Source organism: Macrosteles quadrilineatus, unplaced genomic scaffold, assembly GCF_028750875.1.
Source record: "Macrosteles quadrilineatus isolate MER2022 unplaced genomic scaffold, UCM_ALF_1.0 Scaffold_3__2_contigs__length_128488019, whole genome shotgun sequence".
Lineage (NCBI taxonomy): Eukaryota > Metazoa > Arthropoda > Insecta > Hemiptera > Cicadellidae > Macrosteles > Macrosteles quadrilineatus.
In genome coordinates this window covers 81,131,648-81,151,916 of record NW_026542596.1, presented here as the reverse complement: position 1 = coordinate 81,151,916, position 20,269 = coordinate 81,131,648, and the positions used below count along the sequence as shown (strand labels likewise).

The 20,269-nt window shown below is 34.4% G+C and overlaps 1 protein-coding gene across 4 annotated transcripts in view; it reads left to right on the top strand.

Annotated features, from left to right (window-relative positions):
• LOC128990686 (CCR4-NOT transcription complex subunit 6-like) overlaps window positions 1-20,269 on the top strand; it is a 232,634-nt gene extending 212,365 nt beyond the window's left edge. For 3 of the 4 annotated variants that reach the window (XM_054413204.1, XM_054413203.1, XM_054413205.1), the window contains 4 exons: window positions 12,202-12,426; window positions 13,278-13,455; window positions 14,007-14,146; window positions 14,735-20,269. In XM_054413204.1, coding sequence (XP_054269179.1) covers window positions 12,202-12,426; window positions 13,278-13,455; window positions 14,007-14,146; window positions 14,735-14,811 — 620 coding nt within the window. In that variant the 3' untranslated portion in view covers window positions 14,812-20,269. The remainder of the gene's footprint in view (window positions 1-12,201; window positions 12,427-13,277; window positions 13,456-14,006; window positions 14,147-14,734) is intronic. The other variant, XR_008490555.1, reaches the window with a different exon arrangement.

Below are 20,269 nucleotides of genomic sequence, written 5' to 3'. Positions count from 1 at the left end.
AATCGACGTTCACTTTTATTGCTTTTGATCTTCCGGCACTGTTGACTCAGCGAAACTGAACTTGTATTTTACCGTATTTCGTTATATTAAAACTGCTGTTGCATTAGGTCAAATTCCCAATAAGTCAATTGCTTTAACATAGACCACGTTTTTAGCTCGGACTGTACTATTTGACTTACTGGGACTTTTGATCTACAGACACTGCAAACATTGTAGTTTTTGACCTAGCGGCACAGGTATAAATTATTTGATCTTCCGGGACTGTTGACTTTCAGCAACATTCCCTCGCAAATACAGTATCTGACAGTTTCAAGTCAAAACACATGCTTCGCAATTAAATGTCACGCGGATCGTGTTAGTCCATATGTTAAATCCAATGATTAAACTAAAAAAGCTTTATAGGCCTAGATCTATGAGGCATAGCCCTAAGGTAGGCCTATAGTTGAAAGTTACTTCCCACAATGGTTCAAAGTATTTAAAGTACTACCTCAACCTCACCATTTAACACTTTATTCGGGTTGACATTTTAATCATCAAGGTTCTTGCCCTTTTCGTGACACTGAGAAATAAGGACATAAATGCGTTACCAACAGACATACACACAAAAATACAGAACTTAATTAGGGAATTTGCTATGTTTTAAGCATAACAAAGTACATATAAAATTAGTATTTGAAATTTGTATTAATGTCATCAAATTTTATCATACCAATCTATATTTACTTGGACCGAAGATGACCCGAAATGCTGTCGAAATGGCGTCTTACTATATGAAATGAAGTACCATAGACAATTTAGATTGGTAATTTATAATAAAAATTACCAAAATAGGCCACAAACTATTGATACATAAACAACATAAATCATAAACAATTCATGATGGTTTGCTAAACAAATGTTTTACTTAAATGAGTTATCATTTTCTTAGCATAAACTAAAATTTTGAATCCAGACAGAAAAAGCAAAACTTATACAGTTAAGACATCAATTAAATTGAGTACGGCTATAATACGACTGCATAAATAAGGTGAACACCAACGATAACTAATTTGTAAATTACAGTGATGTGTTGGTACGTAAAAATTATTCTTGCTGCTACCAACGGTTCTAAGGAAAAGAACCAGTACCAAAAACCAACGTTTACAGTTAAGAATAACGTCCGACAAATTAAATGCGTTAATCAAGTCCCAAAGTTATTGATTTCATGGTTTTGGATTTTCTCGTAAAAGATTATTGGCAATCAAAGTTATTTCCCATTAATTGCTTTATTCTTAAACAACTTTTAATGTAAAATTATTGGTGTCAGTTTGAAAAAAAAAATCAACCTCATACAAACAACTGTTTGTTATTTAATAGATTACGTAGGCCTATTCTCTTAACAATGATTCGTATATCTTTAACATTAGAATGAAATGTGACAAAAATGACACAACACTGGGTTTTTGGACGTTTGTAATTTTATCTCTTAAGTAGGGAGACTGTGTAGTCTAGGGAAAATTACCGGTATCAAGGATCGTCGTCGAAAAGGTTGTTTTGAATAATTGGGTAGGCGTAAGTTCCCAAGAGATGGGCCATGGGCCTATTGGCTGTATGGTCCGGCGATTGCATCATACGATGAGTAGGAAAAGAAAGTGACACATCGGAAAAGCAAGTTTAGCATAATCCATAAACCGTAAACCTCTGTTACAATCACCCACTGCAGTTGTGAATTTTTACTTTACACTTTACACAACCGCCATTGAAGCGCCGTCAATGAGTGGAATCCTTGTTAGTAAGCTATTGGCGACGATCATTAATAAATTCAAGTTCCCCAGCCCTATACAACACTGATTCAAGGTCTTCTTTCTGGTTATCAAAACTCAAGAACAATTTTACACAAATAGGATCTCTGGTTCCTAACCTGGATGATGCCTAGTTATTAATTATTTCATTTACGGTTACACTATATTATTCCACTTGCGATTAATTAAATCCGTTATGTAAGACAACGATTTAATGTCACTTGGGTTTGATTTGCCTTCAAATCGTGATCGGAAATGGTTGCGGTATTTGTAAACAACATTTGTAAACATATCAGTGACAGCTAGAAAAAATAATCTTGATCCGAACAGCTGTTCGTTATTTCATAGATCATTATGTGATAAAAATTGGACGAAATTTTGACAAAAATCGCACAAAACTGCATTTTTGAACGTCCGTAATTTTATTTACTAAGTAGTGAGGCCATATTTTAATGGCTAAAGACACTCTCGCCAATCCAGTGAATACATTAAAATGACTTGGATCTTGATAGGTACTCTCGTTTTTCTGGAGAAGATTGCGTAAAATGCCATCTTGAGTGTTACAGAAAGACAGACAGACGGACAGAAATTTAGATGAGACTTGTTTCGGCTTCTTCAATGTATAAAACGTAAAAATAACCTACAAATTTATGATTCTGAGCAATGTACAGACAAAACTCAAATTTTATTTATATAGATGATAAAAGGAATTGCTTTATAGATCTAAGAGGCATAGAACTAAGGTAGGCCTGTACCGTAATTGAAAGTTACGTTTCACACTGGTTAAAAGTAGTTAAAATACTACCTCAACCTCACTACTGCACACATTATTCGGGTTGAAATTTTCATTAACAAAGGTGCTTAATGTTAATGCTTAAAACATCTTGTCTTTTCCACGAAACACTGAGAAATAAGGACATTAATGCGTTACCAACAGACAGCATACACAGAATTGAATTAGGGGATTTCATACGCTTTAACATTACAAACAAAACAATTATTTGAAAGTTTTTATAGTGTCATCAAATTTTATGATTATCGTTTTTAGGCCTAATCAAATTGAAAAATTGGTGTAAATCGGTTGGCAAATATATAAATAAGAAAATAAATTCACAGTCCACAAAACATTTATACGTTAACACCGCCAAGCTTTAAAAATTCATGATGGTTTGCTAAAAAAATCTTTCAATAATGTTTTATAATTTTCATAGCATAAACTAACATTTTGGAGTCCAGACAGAAAACGCAAAAATTATACAGTAAGACATCAATTAAATTTAATAAGAAATAAGGTGCAGCACTAACGATAACTATAGGCTAGTTGTAAATAGTGATGTGTTTGTACGTAAAAATGATTCTTACTGCTACCACCGGTTCTAGGGAAAAGTAGCAGTACCAAAAACCAACGTTTACATTTAAGAAAATAACTATAGTACTTACGACCAATTCAAACTGTCCTTCTAATCAAGCTGTATTATAGGTGTTAATCTGTTGGAAAATATATAAATAAATAAATATACAGGCCACAAAACATGTAACGTTAACAACGTAAAGCTTTAAAAACTCATTATGGTTTTTGGTTTGCTCAAAAAACTGTCACTTGATGTAGTGCAGTACCGAAGTTATTAATCTCCCTTGGTTTTAATTTTCTTTTTAAGTTTTTGAAAATCAAAGTTATTTCCCATTGATAGCATTATTTGTAAGCAACTTTTAATGTTAACATATTAATGACAGTTTGAAGAAACCACCTTTATACAAACAAAGGTTTCTTATTTAAAAGATTACGTAATCTCTAAACGATAATCGGTACATATTATATCTAGCAAACATTCGGAGGAAATGTGAAAAATCTCACTAATCTGGGATTTTAGACGTTTTTAGTTTTACTTCCTAGGTAGGAAAAGTGCCGATATCGTTGTCGAAATGTAAGTAGAAACCAAAAGTGACACATTGGAAAAGCGAGTTTAGCTACATCTGTAAGTTATACTTCTGTTACGATCACAGCAAAATCAGATAGATCTTCCAAGATTTCAGCAACATCCACGATCACCCCCTGCATTTGTGATTTTTTACTTTGCACTTTACACAACTGTCATTGAAGCGCCGTCAATAAGTGAAAACCTGGTGACGATGATTAAAAAAATGTAGGTAAGTTTCCCAGCACTAATACAACACTGATTCACGGCATTTTCCCCGGTTATCAAAACTCAAGAACAATCGTTGCACTTGCGATTAATTAAACCGGTTAAGTAAGGCACATCGTTTTTAATCTCACTTGGTTTGGATGTGCTAACAAAACTTGATCGGAAATGGTTGCGGTATTTGTAAACAACTTTTAATGTAAACATATCAGTGACAGCTAGAAGTGAGAACTAATCCAAACAGCTGATCGTTATTTAATAAAATGTAATAGTAAACATTAGGAGAACATTTGACAAAAAGCGAACGAAATTGGGTTTTTGATGGTTCGTTATTTTGTTTTCAAAGAAGCGAGGCCATGTTTTTATAGCCAAAGACACTCTCACCAATCCAGTAAATACAGAAAAATGATTAGAACCTTGATCGGTAATCTAGTTTTCTAGGAGAAGGCCGCGTAAAATGACATTTTGGCGCGTTACAGACGGAGTCACAGAATGGACAAACAGACAGAAATTGAGATAAGACTCGTTTCGGCTTTCATAGGCTATGAAACGTAAAAAAAAACAAAAACTGCATGATTCTAAGCAATGTACAGACAAAACTCTAATTTTATTTATATAGATATACATATGTGTCCGTTGTTTATAGATTATAGATAGTCTATAGATTTATACATAGGCTATAGGCCTACAGTGGAACCCCTCATACCCGACCTCGTAATAACCGACACCTCGGGATATCCGACCTAGTGTCCAACCATCTACTGTACTTGTTTCCTATCTGGTGCGATTGGTTGGCAGGAAGGCTGATTGCGGATGTTGACGTAATAGCGGCAGACGATCACCACCGTCGTCGATACATGATTTATTCCCCCATTTTCAAATAACAATAGATTTAATGAGTGCTTAGGTTTGCTGCTACGGGGAAGGATGATAGCAAGTTATCCCCTCAATTTGTTCAACAGCTGTACAGCAAAGACGAGTATTTAGCACATTTTTATCAGTTTATATAACTTGATGTAGTATGAAACAATCACTTTACCAAAATAATACTAGTTTCTCTGAATGTTTTTTTTTTCTTATGACCCATGTATCTCGATAAGTGTTGATTTTAGGAACACGATGTAATGGACATTATGGTTGGAAATTTAATGCTCTTAATTTTTGTATAAGTACATTTTACCGCTAGAGGGCACCTTTTTCGAGATATTTACAGAAAACCGAAAAATTGTGCATTTACACCCCCCTCCCCACCATAGCTCACACCCCATCAGTCAGGACTTTTAGTATGTTGTTCAGGAGGGTATCCCCTACAACTGTGCAAAAATCCGGGACTACACCATTTTTTCCCGCTGAGGGACATTTTGAGCTTTGTTGTTGACTGGGCTATTAGTATAACCTAAATAAATTTGCCAAGTTTGATTGAAATATTTTCATAAACAAGCAAACTACAACAGTTTACTTATTCTCAATAAGAATTTGATGGAAATTTTAAACTCCACATTATTTTGGAATGTTCTCCATAACCATTAAGCGCATGAAAACACTTCACGATACTAAATTATTATTTTTTAAGCTTGACAAGACAAAATGGTTTGGAAAGAAATTGCAAAATTTTATATTTGAGGATCAATAATGGAAAAAACCAATTTTTACCCCATAAAATCCCGTTCCCATGGCTCGATCATGCTGGTTCGCGAACTCACTCAAGTTTATCCCACCATACACCTTGAAGCCAAATTTAATCTAAATCTAAATCGGACAAAAATTACTTAAGTTATTGTGTTCACGGACACATGTATAAAAAGCTTGAACGAAAAGTGGTTTTGGCCTCTAGCGACATCAAAATGAAAAAGTAAATCGGTCTGAGGTCCAGGTCTTACCGTGCCACCTATGGTAATAGGTACTTCCCTTTAAGGAAAATTCACTAACAGATACTAATCTAGGTTGATACTGAAAAGATTGTAAACAAAAACACCTTTCTACAATTGGGTAAAAAACTAAGTGTAATGTTATCGTGAGTTGAATTAATTATGTTTTAACTTGACAAAATACTTGATTAGGTCACTTTAACAATATGTCAAAATTCAGTATGTTTGTCAACCTATAAACAAGATTAAATACCATATGTTGTCAAACATATATGACCAGTACTTGGTTTGTAAAAAATAAGGTGCCCTCACTGTAACCTATTTAATTTTATTAGTAGGCTACCTATTTATGACAATATTTTTATCTTACCAAAAGAGAGGTAGGCCTAAGGGAACTCTGTTCCGCTGCGTTCCCCCGCAAATTGAGCTCTGCATATGACTAACAACACATCTACCCTTTAGTTTGAATCGTCTTGCTGATCTTCTTAGATGCCCTGAAGGAGTTTTTCTGCAACGCCATTTGAGGATGATGGAATGGTGCTAATCTAAGTACCCAATTTAATTATAAAAATTGGCTACTGAGAACCTGCAGAAACCAATTCTTTAGACAATATACATGACTGTGAATTGATTATCACATTATCCACATCAGTGAATTTTCACACTTCACTACTATTACACAGTACTTGTTTTTAAACTTCTTTTCTCACTGATTTGACATTTGGAACTTGAAATAGTATATATCATCCATCAGTAGGGCCTAAAGTAACTTTGTTCGACCCTAGGTCAAGTTTTACGATTAAGGTGAAGCCGAGGTCAGAAAATGAGCGAGGGTTGAAAGGACACGTATTGCCCGTGTGTTGAACTATTTTCGTCATATTGTACCATTATTTTAACAAACTTATGTTACACAACTGAAATCGTTTTCATTTTAAGATAACCTCTCAAAACTACTAACAGCTACTTTTCAATTTAATTTGCTAATTTGAAATCAGCAGCTGAAGTGATTCAATTGTTTCTTCTATTATGATTGTGCCATTTGTTTTATCCAATACTAGCTGGCCCGACAGACGTTGTCCTGTCCTAATGTGGTTTTATGTCAAATGCTCGTTCATTTTCAAGATAAGCTCGTTCATTTTCAAGATAAGCTCGTTCGCATGACTCAATCACGTCCTGGTTGAAGTTCGTTCACTACACTCACTTACCTTTAGGTTGGAGCTCGTTTGCTGCGCTCACTTGCCTTCAGCTTATCTCGTTCACTATGCTAACTCGCCTCCATGTTGAAGTTCGTTTGCTACGCTCACTCACCTTTTGGTTGCAAATTAGCTGTTGTCATAGATTAAAAAAAAAACAATAGTAGTGCTGCGCCCTGTTAGTTAACCTATTAACTTTTTAATGCTATTGAACATCACTGAATCAAATTGTTTAGTCGAACCAGCTGTTAAGATTCTTTAATTCCATTTAAATATGAGTACTCATAAGGTTAACATGGGAAACGCCAGAGCCACTGGGGCGGAGCCCTCTTGTCGGATCTGCACCAAACTTCACACAAACCATCCTTGAATAATGCTTAATAATGCTTGAAAGTTTCATTACAATCTGTCAAGCGGTTTCGGAGTCCATAAAGGACAAACAAAGATACATTGTATTTTATATATACAGGGTGTCCCAGAACTCTCTACCAATATTTTAGGGCATTGCTCCCGGGTAAGAAACATACCTAAATATCGTATTTAAATTGTTCGGAAGTCCTTAGTTACTCACACAGCCGCCATTTTGTTTCTTCCAGTTATTAATTTTTTCGAAAGAATGGTTAAACATACGAAATTGAAAATTTGCACAAACATTTATGACAACTAGACAAAGCTACCAAAAAATTTTGAAGATTTTTCAAATTCATAAAACAAAATGTGTCATTTAAAATTTTGTTTCTTAAGTAACTCGAAAACCATTGATTTTACAAAGTTTTTTAACGGCCGCCATTTTGTTTTATGAATTAGAAAAATCTTCATAATTTTTTGGTAGCTTTGTCTAGTGGTCATAAATGTTTGTGCAAAGTTTCCATTTCGTATGTTTAACTATTCTTTCGAAAAAAATTAATAACTGAAAAAAACAAAATGGCGGCTGTGTGAGTAACTAAGGACTTCCGGACAATTTAAATATGATATTTAGGTATGTTTCTTACCCAGGAGCAATACCCTAAAATATTGGTAGAGAGTTCCGGGACACCCTGTATATATAGATGATTCAGGTTGGTTCCTACCCTGATGCAACGATTAGTCCCATTATAGTTTCAAAAAACAATGTGAAGAAAATAAAAGGCCCCTGTCCAGTATGAACTGCATTATGTTATAAGATTTTTGTAAAGTTAAAAATGCTTTCACAATGTAAGCAGGCTTCGACAGAAACCCACATATACAGAAACATAATCATAGGACACAATTTATACTTCCAAAAACAGTAGATTTCCCTCATACATAAGTTGTTTTTTTTTTTTCATTGTTACAAGACTAATTGTCACTTAGGCTTGGATATCAGGGCCGTATTTCCCTAACAACGGTTGCCTGGGCCTCAAGAGAATTTTTTTCACTTGAATAATTAATGTCACTGATGATCTTTTAGCACATTCAACAATGATTGTGTGAACGAACATCACAATTTCGCCGCTATCTTTAAGATGTTCACAATTTTTCCGAGACGCTCATTATTTTGCCGTAATGGAGGAAGCAAAAATGATGTCTCTGCAAATGAGGAAGATGTTCACGATCGCGGAAGATGTACACGATTTTGTCGTGACCGTGATAGACAAAAATGATGAACCAGCAAATGCGGAAGATGTTCACGATTTTATCTATACAATTAAGAATTTGTATTTTGTAAATTCAATACTTTCTAAAAACTTTATTCTGAGACGAAACCCAAGGGTCAACATCCTTGACCCTACTTGAAGGAAACAATCCTGGCTCTTAGACCACTAAAATTATTATTAAAAATTAAAACGGAAGTTAGCTTCACTTGACTTCTCTAAAATGTGCTCTTGATAGTTGTTGTGCAGTGGCCTATTAACCCTATGCCTATTAAGTTGTGGTGCAAGGCCCACTTGCTTTGTGATTTTTGTAAAGCACTGCATTTTACTACAAGAAGATTTGCTCAAGCATAATTTACATTTCAGCATCTTATGACTTGTTGGGAAGGTAAGTTTGACGTAATGCCCAAATATCACAGGATGATGCTAGAAGTAAGTCAATTAGCAAAGAAGTACAGGATGATGGCTAACATGGAAAGGGAAAGAATCAAAATTGCACAGAGTGAGAGTAGACCCCCACTCAAAGAATGCATGTTGTTATGCTTTCTGGACAAACTGATATATTTGATCAAATAAGAAAAACTGATATAATCCACCTACCACCAAAATTGATGTATTTTTCACCATCAAAGATAACGATCCACTGATACAATCCAAATGCAATTTAAAGTTTTTTTTTTTCAAGAAAGGATGGAACCAGTTATCAGTAATGTTAACTCTCTTCATCAGACGACAGACCCAATTTTATATCCTTCCATTTTCCTGTTTGGTAAATGAAACTTTATCATAAAAAAAAAAAAAATAAAAAAACTTATGAACAAGAAACAAACGGAAAATTCTGCAAAATCTTTTGAGCTCCTTGTTTCTGATTAAACAACCAAAAATTTTGTATTCATTGAAATCATAACATACATTTTTTAAGGTACCTTATCATCTTAATTATATTTGCCTTCCCTTTTTTGCTGTTTAAACGTTAATATTCAAGATTTTGATAACTTCACTCTATCTGTCGTATTAGCTGGTTTTTTTTTACTTTTTTTGTGAAATGCTGATCATAAAAATGCAGGTATTTTAAGCTAAGTATGAATGGAGATGAGTGGAGCTATCTTGTATTCTTGTTACTGACTATGGCCTACATGTTCCTTAGACCGGACTGTTAATAAATAGCCCATACAGCAAATGGCAACTATGGGACATACAATCTATGGTGGAATCTGAACCACATTTTTGCCTTGTAATTTACAAATTTGCCTAATTATCAGGTTAATGCTGAGATATTTAATATTACTGATATTTAATTGAGTCATAGTACTCATTAGTGCGGAAGTTAATCCGCACCAGGGATTATCGCATCCACAGATAATGCCTATGAATATCCACAATTCCAAGTAGCTGGGTGACCTGCAAGTAGCTGGGTTACAAGACGACGCCACGGTCCCAGTCTCTTTAGTATGAAACCTTGAGAGTATTGATTTGTTATTGTTAAGTTAGCTTAGATTAGTAATAGCGTAAAATATCGTACGTCACTCGTCCAAAATGTGTTTACTGGACTCGTAAGTTAATCCCGCACTCGACTTCGTCTCGCTCGGGAATGACCACATTCGTCAGGTAAACACCATTTTCAGGACTAGTAAACGTAACATATTATTTCGCACACCATCTGATAAAAGCTGATATTTTTAATTGTTGTACTCCTCATATATAAATGAATATACTGTATATATATATTTCATGAATATAAATTTATAAATCAATGTAATAAAATTTTCACACCATTTATCGATAAAAACCACAAAAATAAATTTGGTACCAAATAGTATATATTCTATTGGAAGTGAGTGGTTATTAAGTTTGAGAAGTGATTGGTGTCGGTGGGAATATATTAAAGGATTTTTACGGTTATTTTATGGTTTAGTTGGGATATTGACTGGGACTGTGGCGTTGTCCTGTAATCCAGCTACTAGGAGGTCACGAATTGTGGATATTTATAGGCATTCACCTATAAATTTGGGTGCGATACTCACTGGTGTGGATTAACGTCCGCACTAGTGACTACTATGACTATCTGAAGTACTATCATGTAATACTGAGATACTGACAAGGGCGGTCCCAGGGGGGGGGGGTCAGGGGGGTCATGACCCCCCAAAATATTTTTTATATATATAAACTATTATACCAGGGGAACTTTAATAATTTTTATTGCAAATCGTTCTGCTAAATTTAAATTCATTGTAGTATTTACACTTGTGGCGAATGAAAGGACTAATTACAAACTCTAACCTAAAACTAATCGTTCGAGTCAGACTGTTTTTTGTACGTTATGAAAAGTAGGGAAGATCGGCAGACGATGGCACAGAAAACGTGACGTAGGACGCTTTCAGCCATATTCAGCTGAACTTGTAAAATGCTACTGACACTGGCGTAGAACCAATTCTTCAGGCGGTGGCAGTGACGGGACGCCGACGGCAAAGTTAAAGTTGGATAGTGTACTTTGTGTAGGTTAATTGTTGCTTACTGGGCAGGCTTATAATGCAGTCGTTTTGGGTCCAAGTTCTTAAACACTTCTTAAATAAAATAAGTTTCTGGTTCGAAATCTTGGTCTGATTTTGGACATTTTCCGTTTAGCATGCACATTGGCACCAGTTGAAAGCATGGTGGAACGAAAATACATCCACCATGAGTTGAAAAGGGTGCTTTCGTAAATCAATAATGCTTGAATGTGTTGTAATGTTGCGGTAAGTTATTCCTTTGATATTAAACCCCCAAGTCTCAATAATGCAAAAACATGACATTATAAAAGTTTATTTTTAGACATTTCTTTGACCTTTAAATAAACTGGGAAGCTTGAACACATTAAACTAGGCCCTCAAAATAGCTTCAAAACCACTCGTTTTAGCACGTTATTTCCAATTTTTTTCCATACCCCCCAGGCCCCCCGGTGACCCCCCCCCCCAAATATATGTCTAGGACCGCCCCTGGATACTGAACAAACGTGTGTGATAGTTAGACCAATTTGTTAATACCAAGGCAAAAATTTGGTTTGGATTACACTATAAACTGTAGGTCTCTTAGTTGCCATTGGCCGTATGGGCTATTAATTAAAAGCTGTGTCTAAGGAATATGCTGGCCTTAGTCACTAACAAGACTAAAAGATATCATTCTACACTCATCTCCATTCCATACTTGGCTTAAAATACCTTCTTTATATGGTTGCCATTTCAATGGAAAGTAAAAAGTATCTTGGAAAAATATTGTCTTTCACTCATCTAAAAAGTGTTATCATACTTAAGATAATGCTGGAAATAACCAAATTCATCCAGTAAAGACATATATTCTGGACTAGTAACATGTTGTGACAGGAGTTTTACCACCTTCTGGTTGTGGTTTCCAGTCTGATTCCACTGTTATCAGATCAGAGTATTGAGTAGCATTCACTATAAATAAACCATATAATTTTATATTGTTTGTTTATAGTCAATATAGTAAGTGATGAAGTGTGTAGAATATATCTCACGTTTAATATTAGCAAAGAGTGAATATGGTTATTCCAATCAAACATTTTCCTCTTAACATGAATGAACATATGGCACCATTTCATGTTGCAGGGCTACCACCAGATGTGAACCAGGTGCACCAACCACTGCTGGTGTGCACGGCGCACATCCACTGGGACCCAGAGTTCTGCGACGTCAAGTTGATCCAGGTGATGATGTTGTCTCACGCACTGCGAGGTATCCTGGAGGAGAGCAGTCTGCACTTCCGTCCCAACAGCAACAACACTCCTGTGCAGCTGTTACTGTGTGGCGACTTTAACTCTCTACCTGACTCTGGTGAGTAGTAGGAACACAGTAGTTCATTGTCAGTGGCAGTATTGTGACATAGCCTCCTCTAATACAAGGCCGCTGTGTTGGTGTGTGTCGACGTCGCACCGGGATGGCTATTGTCATGGTAATAACAGGACTTAACTGGCGGCTTTAATCACTAGCCTACTGTCACACCCGGCTTTTGCTCCTCACGGCCACTTCAAGAATAAAAAATATGTTTTGTTTGTACTCGTCTAAAACATTTTGGATACTTGCGTGTTAAGCAAGGTATTACATTTGTTGAAAGATATTAAAGACAAAACTTTAAGACAATTATTAAACTTGATCGGTATTCAACAATGGGAACAATGACAATATTAACAATATTACGAATAATATAAGAACATATGTTGTATGTATCAATTATTCAGAAAGACCAAGGCAGGCAATAAATTATAATGCCCCCAGTACATTCTCGCCGAGACGCTCGCCGAAACGCTCACCGAGAAATTCGGGCGAGAGCTTATGCGAGGTAGCCGTGTACACTCTCGCTTTGTCTCGCAGTCGAAATGGAGGCAAACTTCAATGTGGAAGTAGTGCTCGGCTCTCGTGCAGTCTCGGGTCCTTTGACTCGTGTCAAAAAACCGACTCCAGACGGAGCGCCGGCGAGCGCGAGGCTAGGCGAGGCGAGGCGACCCGAGTCAAGGCGAGAGAAGACTAGCGAACCGAGTACACTCTCGCACTCGCCAACCCTCGCCTTGCCTCGGCGAGAGTGTACTGGGGGCATAACAACATTTGATGTAGGTCTATATTTTAAAACGTTTTCTATACAAACTAAAATTCTGTGTGCCTTTTTTATTTCTCAAATCACATTTCAGGTGTGATTGAGTTCCTGTCGTCTGGTCGTGTTTCGTCAGACCATCAAGATTTCAAAGACCTTCCGTACAAATCTGTTCTGCAGAAGATCTCTGGCGGTGAGAAGCCAAACGAGTTTACACATTCCTTCAAACTATCATCTGCGTACAGTGAAGACATCATGCCCTATACAAACTATACGTAAGTCAAATTACTTTGATATATTAATTCCAGCAGAGTCAAGTATCATTCCTTTATTCAAGTAACAATACAAAAATCAAACAAGTAGGCAGATATAATGAGGTCAGTGCACGAAAGTATGTAGTTTAAGGTGAAGATGATTGCTGAATGAATGAATGAACCCAACTAATATCTCCAAAATCATTTTATTAAAAGCCAAATGACCAAGGATAGCTGGGGCCTTGAACAGTTGTTGTTGAACATGATTCAATTTTTTTCTCAGTTTTGAATCGACAACCTTTCTACTACAAATTAATTGTATTCTGCTGCAAATTTTTTTTATTTTTTTTATCCCTTCCTTGCGCCTAATTAATTTGTTTCATTGCTTGGGATTTTAGTTAATCATAGCGAAGAACAATAATTATCATAATAGGCTTTTTAGTTAAAATTAATGCAGGTTCCCGGAAGAGTTCAAATTATGTGGGGTAGTTGAAGTCTCTGGAGATTTGAGAATAATTTAGAGTATGTGTTGGGACGAGGAAGATTAAAGTACTTTATATTTTATATTTCAGGTTCCATTTCAAAGGTATCATCGACTATATATTCTACGCCAAACAAAACATGACACCGCTAGGATTGCTGGGACCCCTGTCCCCTGAATGGTTCAAGGACAACAAAGTGATTGGCTGTCCACACCCGCACATACCATCAGGTAAAACATCTGACATTTCATATTGAGTAAGGCTCGAGCTCCGACCCCTTATACAAGAGGCTTAGACACACGACATTATCACAAAGCTAAATATCATTGGTGATAAACAGGCTTTGAACCCTGGACCTCAGGGGCAGAAGCCCTATAGACAAGCTACGAGAGTCATATGTTGATTGTAGCATAGGTTAAGCCTACTAATTATGATTGTAATCAGAATATTTCTTTATCCAGTAAAAGTTCTGTAAGAAGACAAGAATATATGTTGCAGAAGTAAAGCAAATTTAATGTGTTGCATTTGCTACTTTTTGGATCAACTTCAAAGGAAGTAAGAAACACTGGTACTATGAAAATAATAGATGGGACCAATGGTGTTAATAGAAAAGAAACTGTATTTATAATATGAAGTAACAAAAGTTTGATAAATTATTCCAGGAATAGCTAAAGAAACAACAATTTTACCGTAGCAAAGTTGTGATAGTTATTAATCAATAGCACAATTTTCACAAATTAAAAAAAAATAAAATAAAAAAAACTGGCTTAAGTGTTTAATATATGTATTAGTTTAATCTGTAATTTGACCTGTTACAGATCACTTCCCTCTACTGGTGGAGCTAGAGATGACTCCAAGTGTGAGTGGGCAGAGCAACGGACTCATTCGGAGGTAGCACGAGTCTCGGCCCGGCCTTTAGTCCACACCAATGGTGTTCTCTCTATCAGTGCCTAATCAGTACAAACCACTCGCTACTTTTTTGTAAGATTTAACAATATTTTATAAATAGAGAATTCTATTTGTATTTTCACCTAGCTGTACTTCTGATACAGAAGCAACAGGTTGAAACAACCTGAGCTGCAAATTTGTTTTTACTGACCAGAAGTGAAGGGGATACTTTCTCTAGCAATTTTTTATTCAAATTTGAAATATTACTTTGTTTTAAGGTTTAACAATTTACTTTAAGTCCATGCAGGGAATTGCGTGATTATCAAACATGAAGTATTGTTCCGATGACACGGTTTTAAAATGATTTTAAACTTATTTCAAAAGTTTTTGATCTTATACAACAACACATTGAATAGAAACAAATTTATTTTGACAAAAATTGCAATTTGCTGATGAAAACTATTTCTCAAATGATTTATTTGTGTTGATACCATTTTATCAAACACTTTGAATTTACTAACTAAACTACTACTTTTTATTCACAGGGTGTGTATTTTGAAAATCAATCCAATCTTTGTATAGAAGCAAACAACGACGTTTCAATCCCAGTTGAAGCTGAAGCTAAGTAATATTTTCTCCAATTTTTATTCCACAAAGTTTTTTATTTTATATTAACACTGCCATTATATCTAAATATATTAGATCTATATACAGAAACGTCTAAATACAAAAATTATTATCTATTTTGTGTCATTATTCAAATAATATAGGTCAAATATTTGGATTTGTTCCCTTTTACTTCTGCTCGCCTCCAAAGTAACAATGGGTCAATTAAGGCAATGGTAGACCAGGTGTGCACTAAGGCTCATCTCGTGTTCATCTCATCAGATCGTAATTTATTTAATTGTTTAGCTCTAAGACAAACAATGGCCACACTTAACAGGCATGGGTTGCCATTTCCAAAGACATCAGTTTTGTACTTTATAACTGAGTTCCTGCACAAATATTGTCGATATTTCAATATTTACGCTTCCAACATATTCGTTTTATTATCTCTTGTGTATGCTGATTGAATGTTGGGCTGATTTGCCCTCGTTGTGATCACAATTAACAGTTCAATAAAAAAAATTAGAATGGTTCTGCCCCGTGTTAAATTATGTGTTAAACGAGGGGACCCGTGCACAAATCGGGCATTTTAATATGGTTTAAAACTTGTTTCTGAGGCAAATCGAATAATGCAACACACCCTAAGTTTATATTAAAGTTAGGTGAATAAAACTACTAATTTACAATAGATTAAATATGATGCTTTTAAATCTACCTCAGTCAGTTTACAATTTCATCAAAAACGTCTATTTATGATTGATTTTTATTAACTGTTTTGTCTCTAGTTTACAAACTGACTGTGGTTATCTATTAGACTGAAGAATCAGGCGTTAAATTGCAATTCACATTCAACCTGAATTGTAGAAAGTCATTAAGCATTACTGGATCTTTGAAAGTTAAAATAACTCGAAAAGGACAAAGCCCCATAGAAAATTACCGTTTTCGTTACCATTCATCCCTCCACTGGATCAAAAGCTTTAAAATGACCTCTCAATTGTAGAATCGGTTATTAGAAACACTGAAAAAGAGATGTTGCAGAGAAAACCCTTATTGTATTAATTATATGGATGTGAATGTTTGTTTGAGATGATTTAGATAAGTAGCAATCCTATTTTACAATCTTTAAAATACATCAATTGTATATCAATGCCATAAAGATTGATTTACCTGCTACAACCCTGCTAATCCGTCACGCATCACCTACGGGACCGGGACCAAGGTCAGAACAGTTAATAGGACGGATTACCTGAGGATGATTTCTTTCCATGGCCGTGGGATTTGTCTAGGACTGTAGGATTTAGCTGCTATTGCGGAAGATGATGAAAATGTTCCTATATATGCAAATTTTTACTGAGAAATGTTTTGTTTGAAGCATTTGAATAAACTGGGGTTTGGGGTGTCATAATACCTATTTAGGACCAAAACTTTTCTTGAACTGTTCAAGCGAATGTGATCTGTCAAGTGGGAAATTCTGCATTTCTCTCCTCTTCTCCTTTAACTTTTAACAATATGTTGTTAAATAAATGTTACCGAACATACTGTGGTGTTTCGGTCGGCAGTCGATGTTAGGTGTGGTCAGTAATGTGTTGAAATAGCTATAAACTAGTTTAAGCATTGTTACAAGAATTTAAATAAGTTAAATCAAACAAGCGTAGTAACGTACGAGTATGTCGGGTGATACACAGATCTCATGGGCACTCGGGTGCCTGAGTATTCTCTCAATACTTAGCTGGTTCTAGGCTTTAACTAATCCCTAGTTATTTTTTCAAAACTTTTTTACCAATATTAGAACTAGATATTTCGGCCTGTATCTACAAAGGCGTCCACTATGATCAACTTGGACTGCAGACTGTCGCGTGTGATTGTGTCTAACGGTTTATTTATTTTTGTCTAGAGATTAAAAGTTAGGTGTAAGTGTAGGTAATATTAATTGGGTGGTATGGTGGGTGTTTCGTGATATTTTATAATCCGATGATCATTTTACTTTTTTAACTGTATTTTTATATTATTTGTGAAAGTTTTTTAATCATTGGAGAACTTTTAACTGTTGAAGTCTTTTGTAGGAAAGTACAATTATTGTATTTATGAATGGGACACAAAATCATTTCTAGGAAATCACTTTGAGTCTGTGGTTTAAATTATTAAACATAATTAATAATTGGTCAATGATAATGATTATTGTTGTTCTTGGTAATAGTTTATCCAAAGTTTTGTTGAAAAATATTACAGCATGAGTTATTTTATTCATCATTGTATTTTGCAACAATTATTATAAAATAGATTTCTATTTATTTTATGTTTAAAGTTATATATTTTGTATTTTTGTATAAGTATTTTTGTGTAGACTTTTTGAATCTTGCATATATGCGTAGACTGGTATAATCACTGGTTTTATCTTTTGTTATATAAATGGGTTGTACATAGAGTAATTCTATTCTGTACCCCAGTGATATTCTAAGTACTTATTTGATCTATTAGTGCATGTATCATGTTTCTTTTTAAATGTAAACACGTTAATTATAATTTATTTACAATTGAGTTCTTAAAATTGTCATTTCATATACCTGCAAACTAAAATATTCACATTTTACTTTAGTTTTTACCTGTACGTTGGGTTGATTTATATTCTATTGAATGTTGAACAGTGAACACTCAAAATCATATCACCTACATTTTAAGTAAAGGTTACGTAAAATGTTGATGTATTTAGTTTACATGTTTTATTTTTACTTATTTTGTGATCTACTAAATACAATGTTAATAGAGATGGTGTTAAGATATTTTCATAATGCCACAAGTTGACAATTGTGTACATACTTGTGTAGGGTAAGTAAAATAATATTTTTAGACAGTGGATCTTATATTATTGTGCAATCTGTGTACAACCTATGTTGGTAAGGTGAGGGACTAGCTCAAGCAGGGGTCAGATTTTGTGATCAGTTATTTGCACAGATTATGTATTAGCGCAGTAATGTAAATGCCATTGAGACAGAACTGGATTTGTAAATTGAGATAAAACCACATACATACTCGAAATTGGTGTTTTTTAACCAACCGGTGTAAGTTAGTTTTTTAAATTTTCTTTTTCGTAAACATTGAATTTTTATTTTCAAACATAAAAGAGGAATGTGCAAATGGCTGAGAAAAATTTTATAAAATCTCACCCAAAAAGAACTACCTTAAGTAATGTTTAATGAATGTTCTCTTCCAAGCTTACACTTCATCTAGTAAAGGTTGGGTTGTATTTAATTATTTTCTTTTAAATCTGTGAACATATGCACGGATATTGCATTTAGGTGCAAATATAGTTTATAAATAGTACATAAATGTGAATGAACAACTATCCATTGTTATACCAATTGTATGATTTAGAAAATGGTTGCTTGAGTTAGTGGAGGGGGGTCGATATACCTGATAAGTCGATTCTAGGCACAATAAGATACTCTTTGTATTTTTAAATGGTTCTTCTGTTACTGGGTATAACTAGTATTTTTCCTCAAGCCGAATCCCTTCGTCTATTTGTCAAAATTTTTACAACTGATTAAATTTAGTTCATCCTCTTAATACTTACGTGTTTTAGTGTCATTAACAGGTTTAAAATTTTGCCTCAGGAGTTGGCTATTGATTAGCCAAATCTGATTTTATGTTTTGAATCAGTTTTTATTGCATTTACCATAAAACTATAGTTTTTTTACAATACCAACTGTCAACTAGTAGATGTAGATAATTGTTTAACGCCAAAAATGTCAGCTTGACAAAATCAAATTCAAACAATCTAGATCTTGCACGTCTAATGGTTCATATCTGACACAATTTTTTGTAAGAAATATATTTTATTTTGTCATAAAATTTAATATTAAAGTAAATGGAAAATGAGAAACACAAGTTTCATTGAGTAATTTTGTTGTCTCGCTGTTAAAATGTTTTTTTGTGTTTCAAATCTAAAGATTGACTAACCATGTTTTAGACCGAATTAAAAATGTACATTTTCCTACAACGTTTTAAGATAAATGTTTTTAGATTCTGAAATCTATGAACCTTTTAAAAGGCAAGATCTTTAAATTCAGGGGCAAGATTACTGGTAGTTTCAAGCCTGTGTGTGGAACCATTGCCTATATACCATACCATCAACAAGTTATATAGTCACTGGTGATACGTATCCAGCAAAGCAAGGGGGAGCTAACTAAGTACAAGATTGAACTGTTTTGATGGTTGCCCTGATGTAAACTATTGACAATATTTAAGTCTTGTCACTGGATAGGTTTGACCACGATTCATACAAATTTATGAGAAAATTTCAAGATACTTCATTAATATTTTTATCGAATGTTTGTACTTTACTGGTAAAAAATCCACTTTTAAACTTTATACCCAAAAACTTGATATAAATTAAATTGTCTTCACAGGTCTACAGATCTGCCAACTGTAATTAAATACGATTTCTATTCAGTAAATACCCAATAGCTTAGATTAATTTATAAATACATATACATATTATTGTATCCCAGCAATGTTGTTAGTGAAAGTACAGATTTTAAATGTTATTAAATTGGGCACTTCAATGATAATTAACAAATTTGTGTCGATTCGTTTTTTTTTTACTAAGTGTGTAAAGTTTAGCAAAAGTACTGTAAAAGAAAGATTGTATTGAACAGGTTAAGCGAAAACATGATTGTTTTTCATGAAATATTTTACTACCTAACTGTTAACTCTTACTTCTGTTGATAAATGTTTTGTGTAAGATGAGTTTTCATTCCAAACGGTTGTTGCTGCCACTATTAAGATTTTGTGGGCTACAATAATATATTATGTGACTGTTGTTGGCCGATTAATAAACGGATACAGAAAGTTAAAAATAA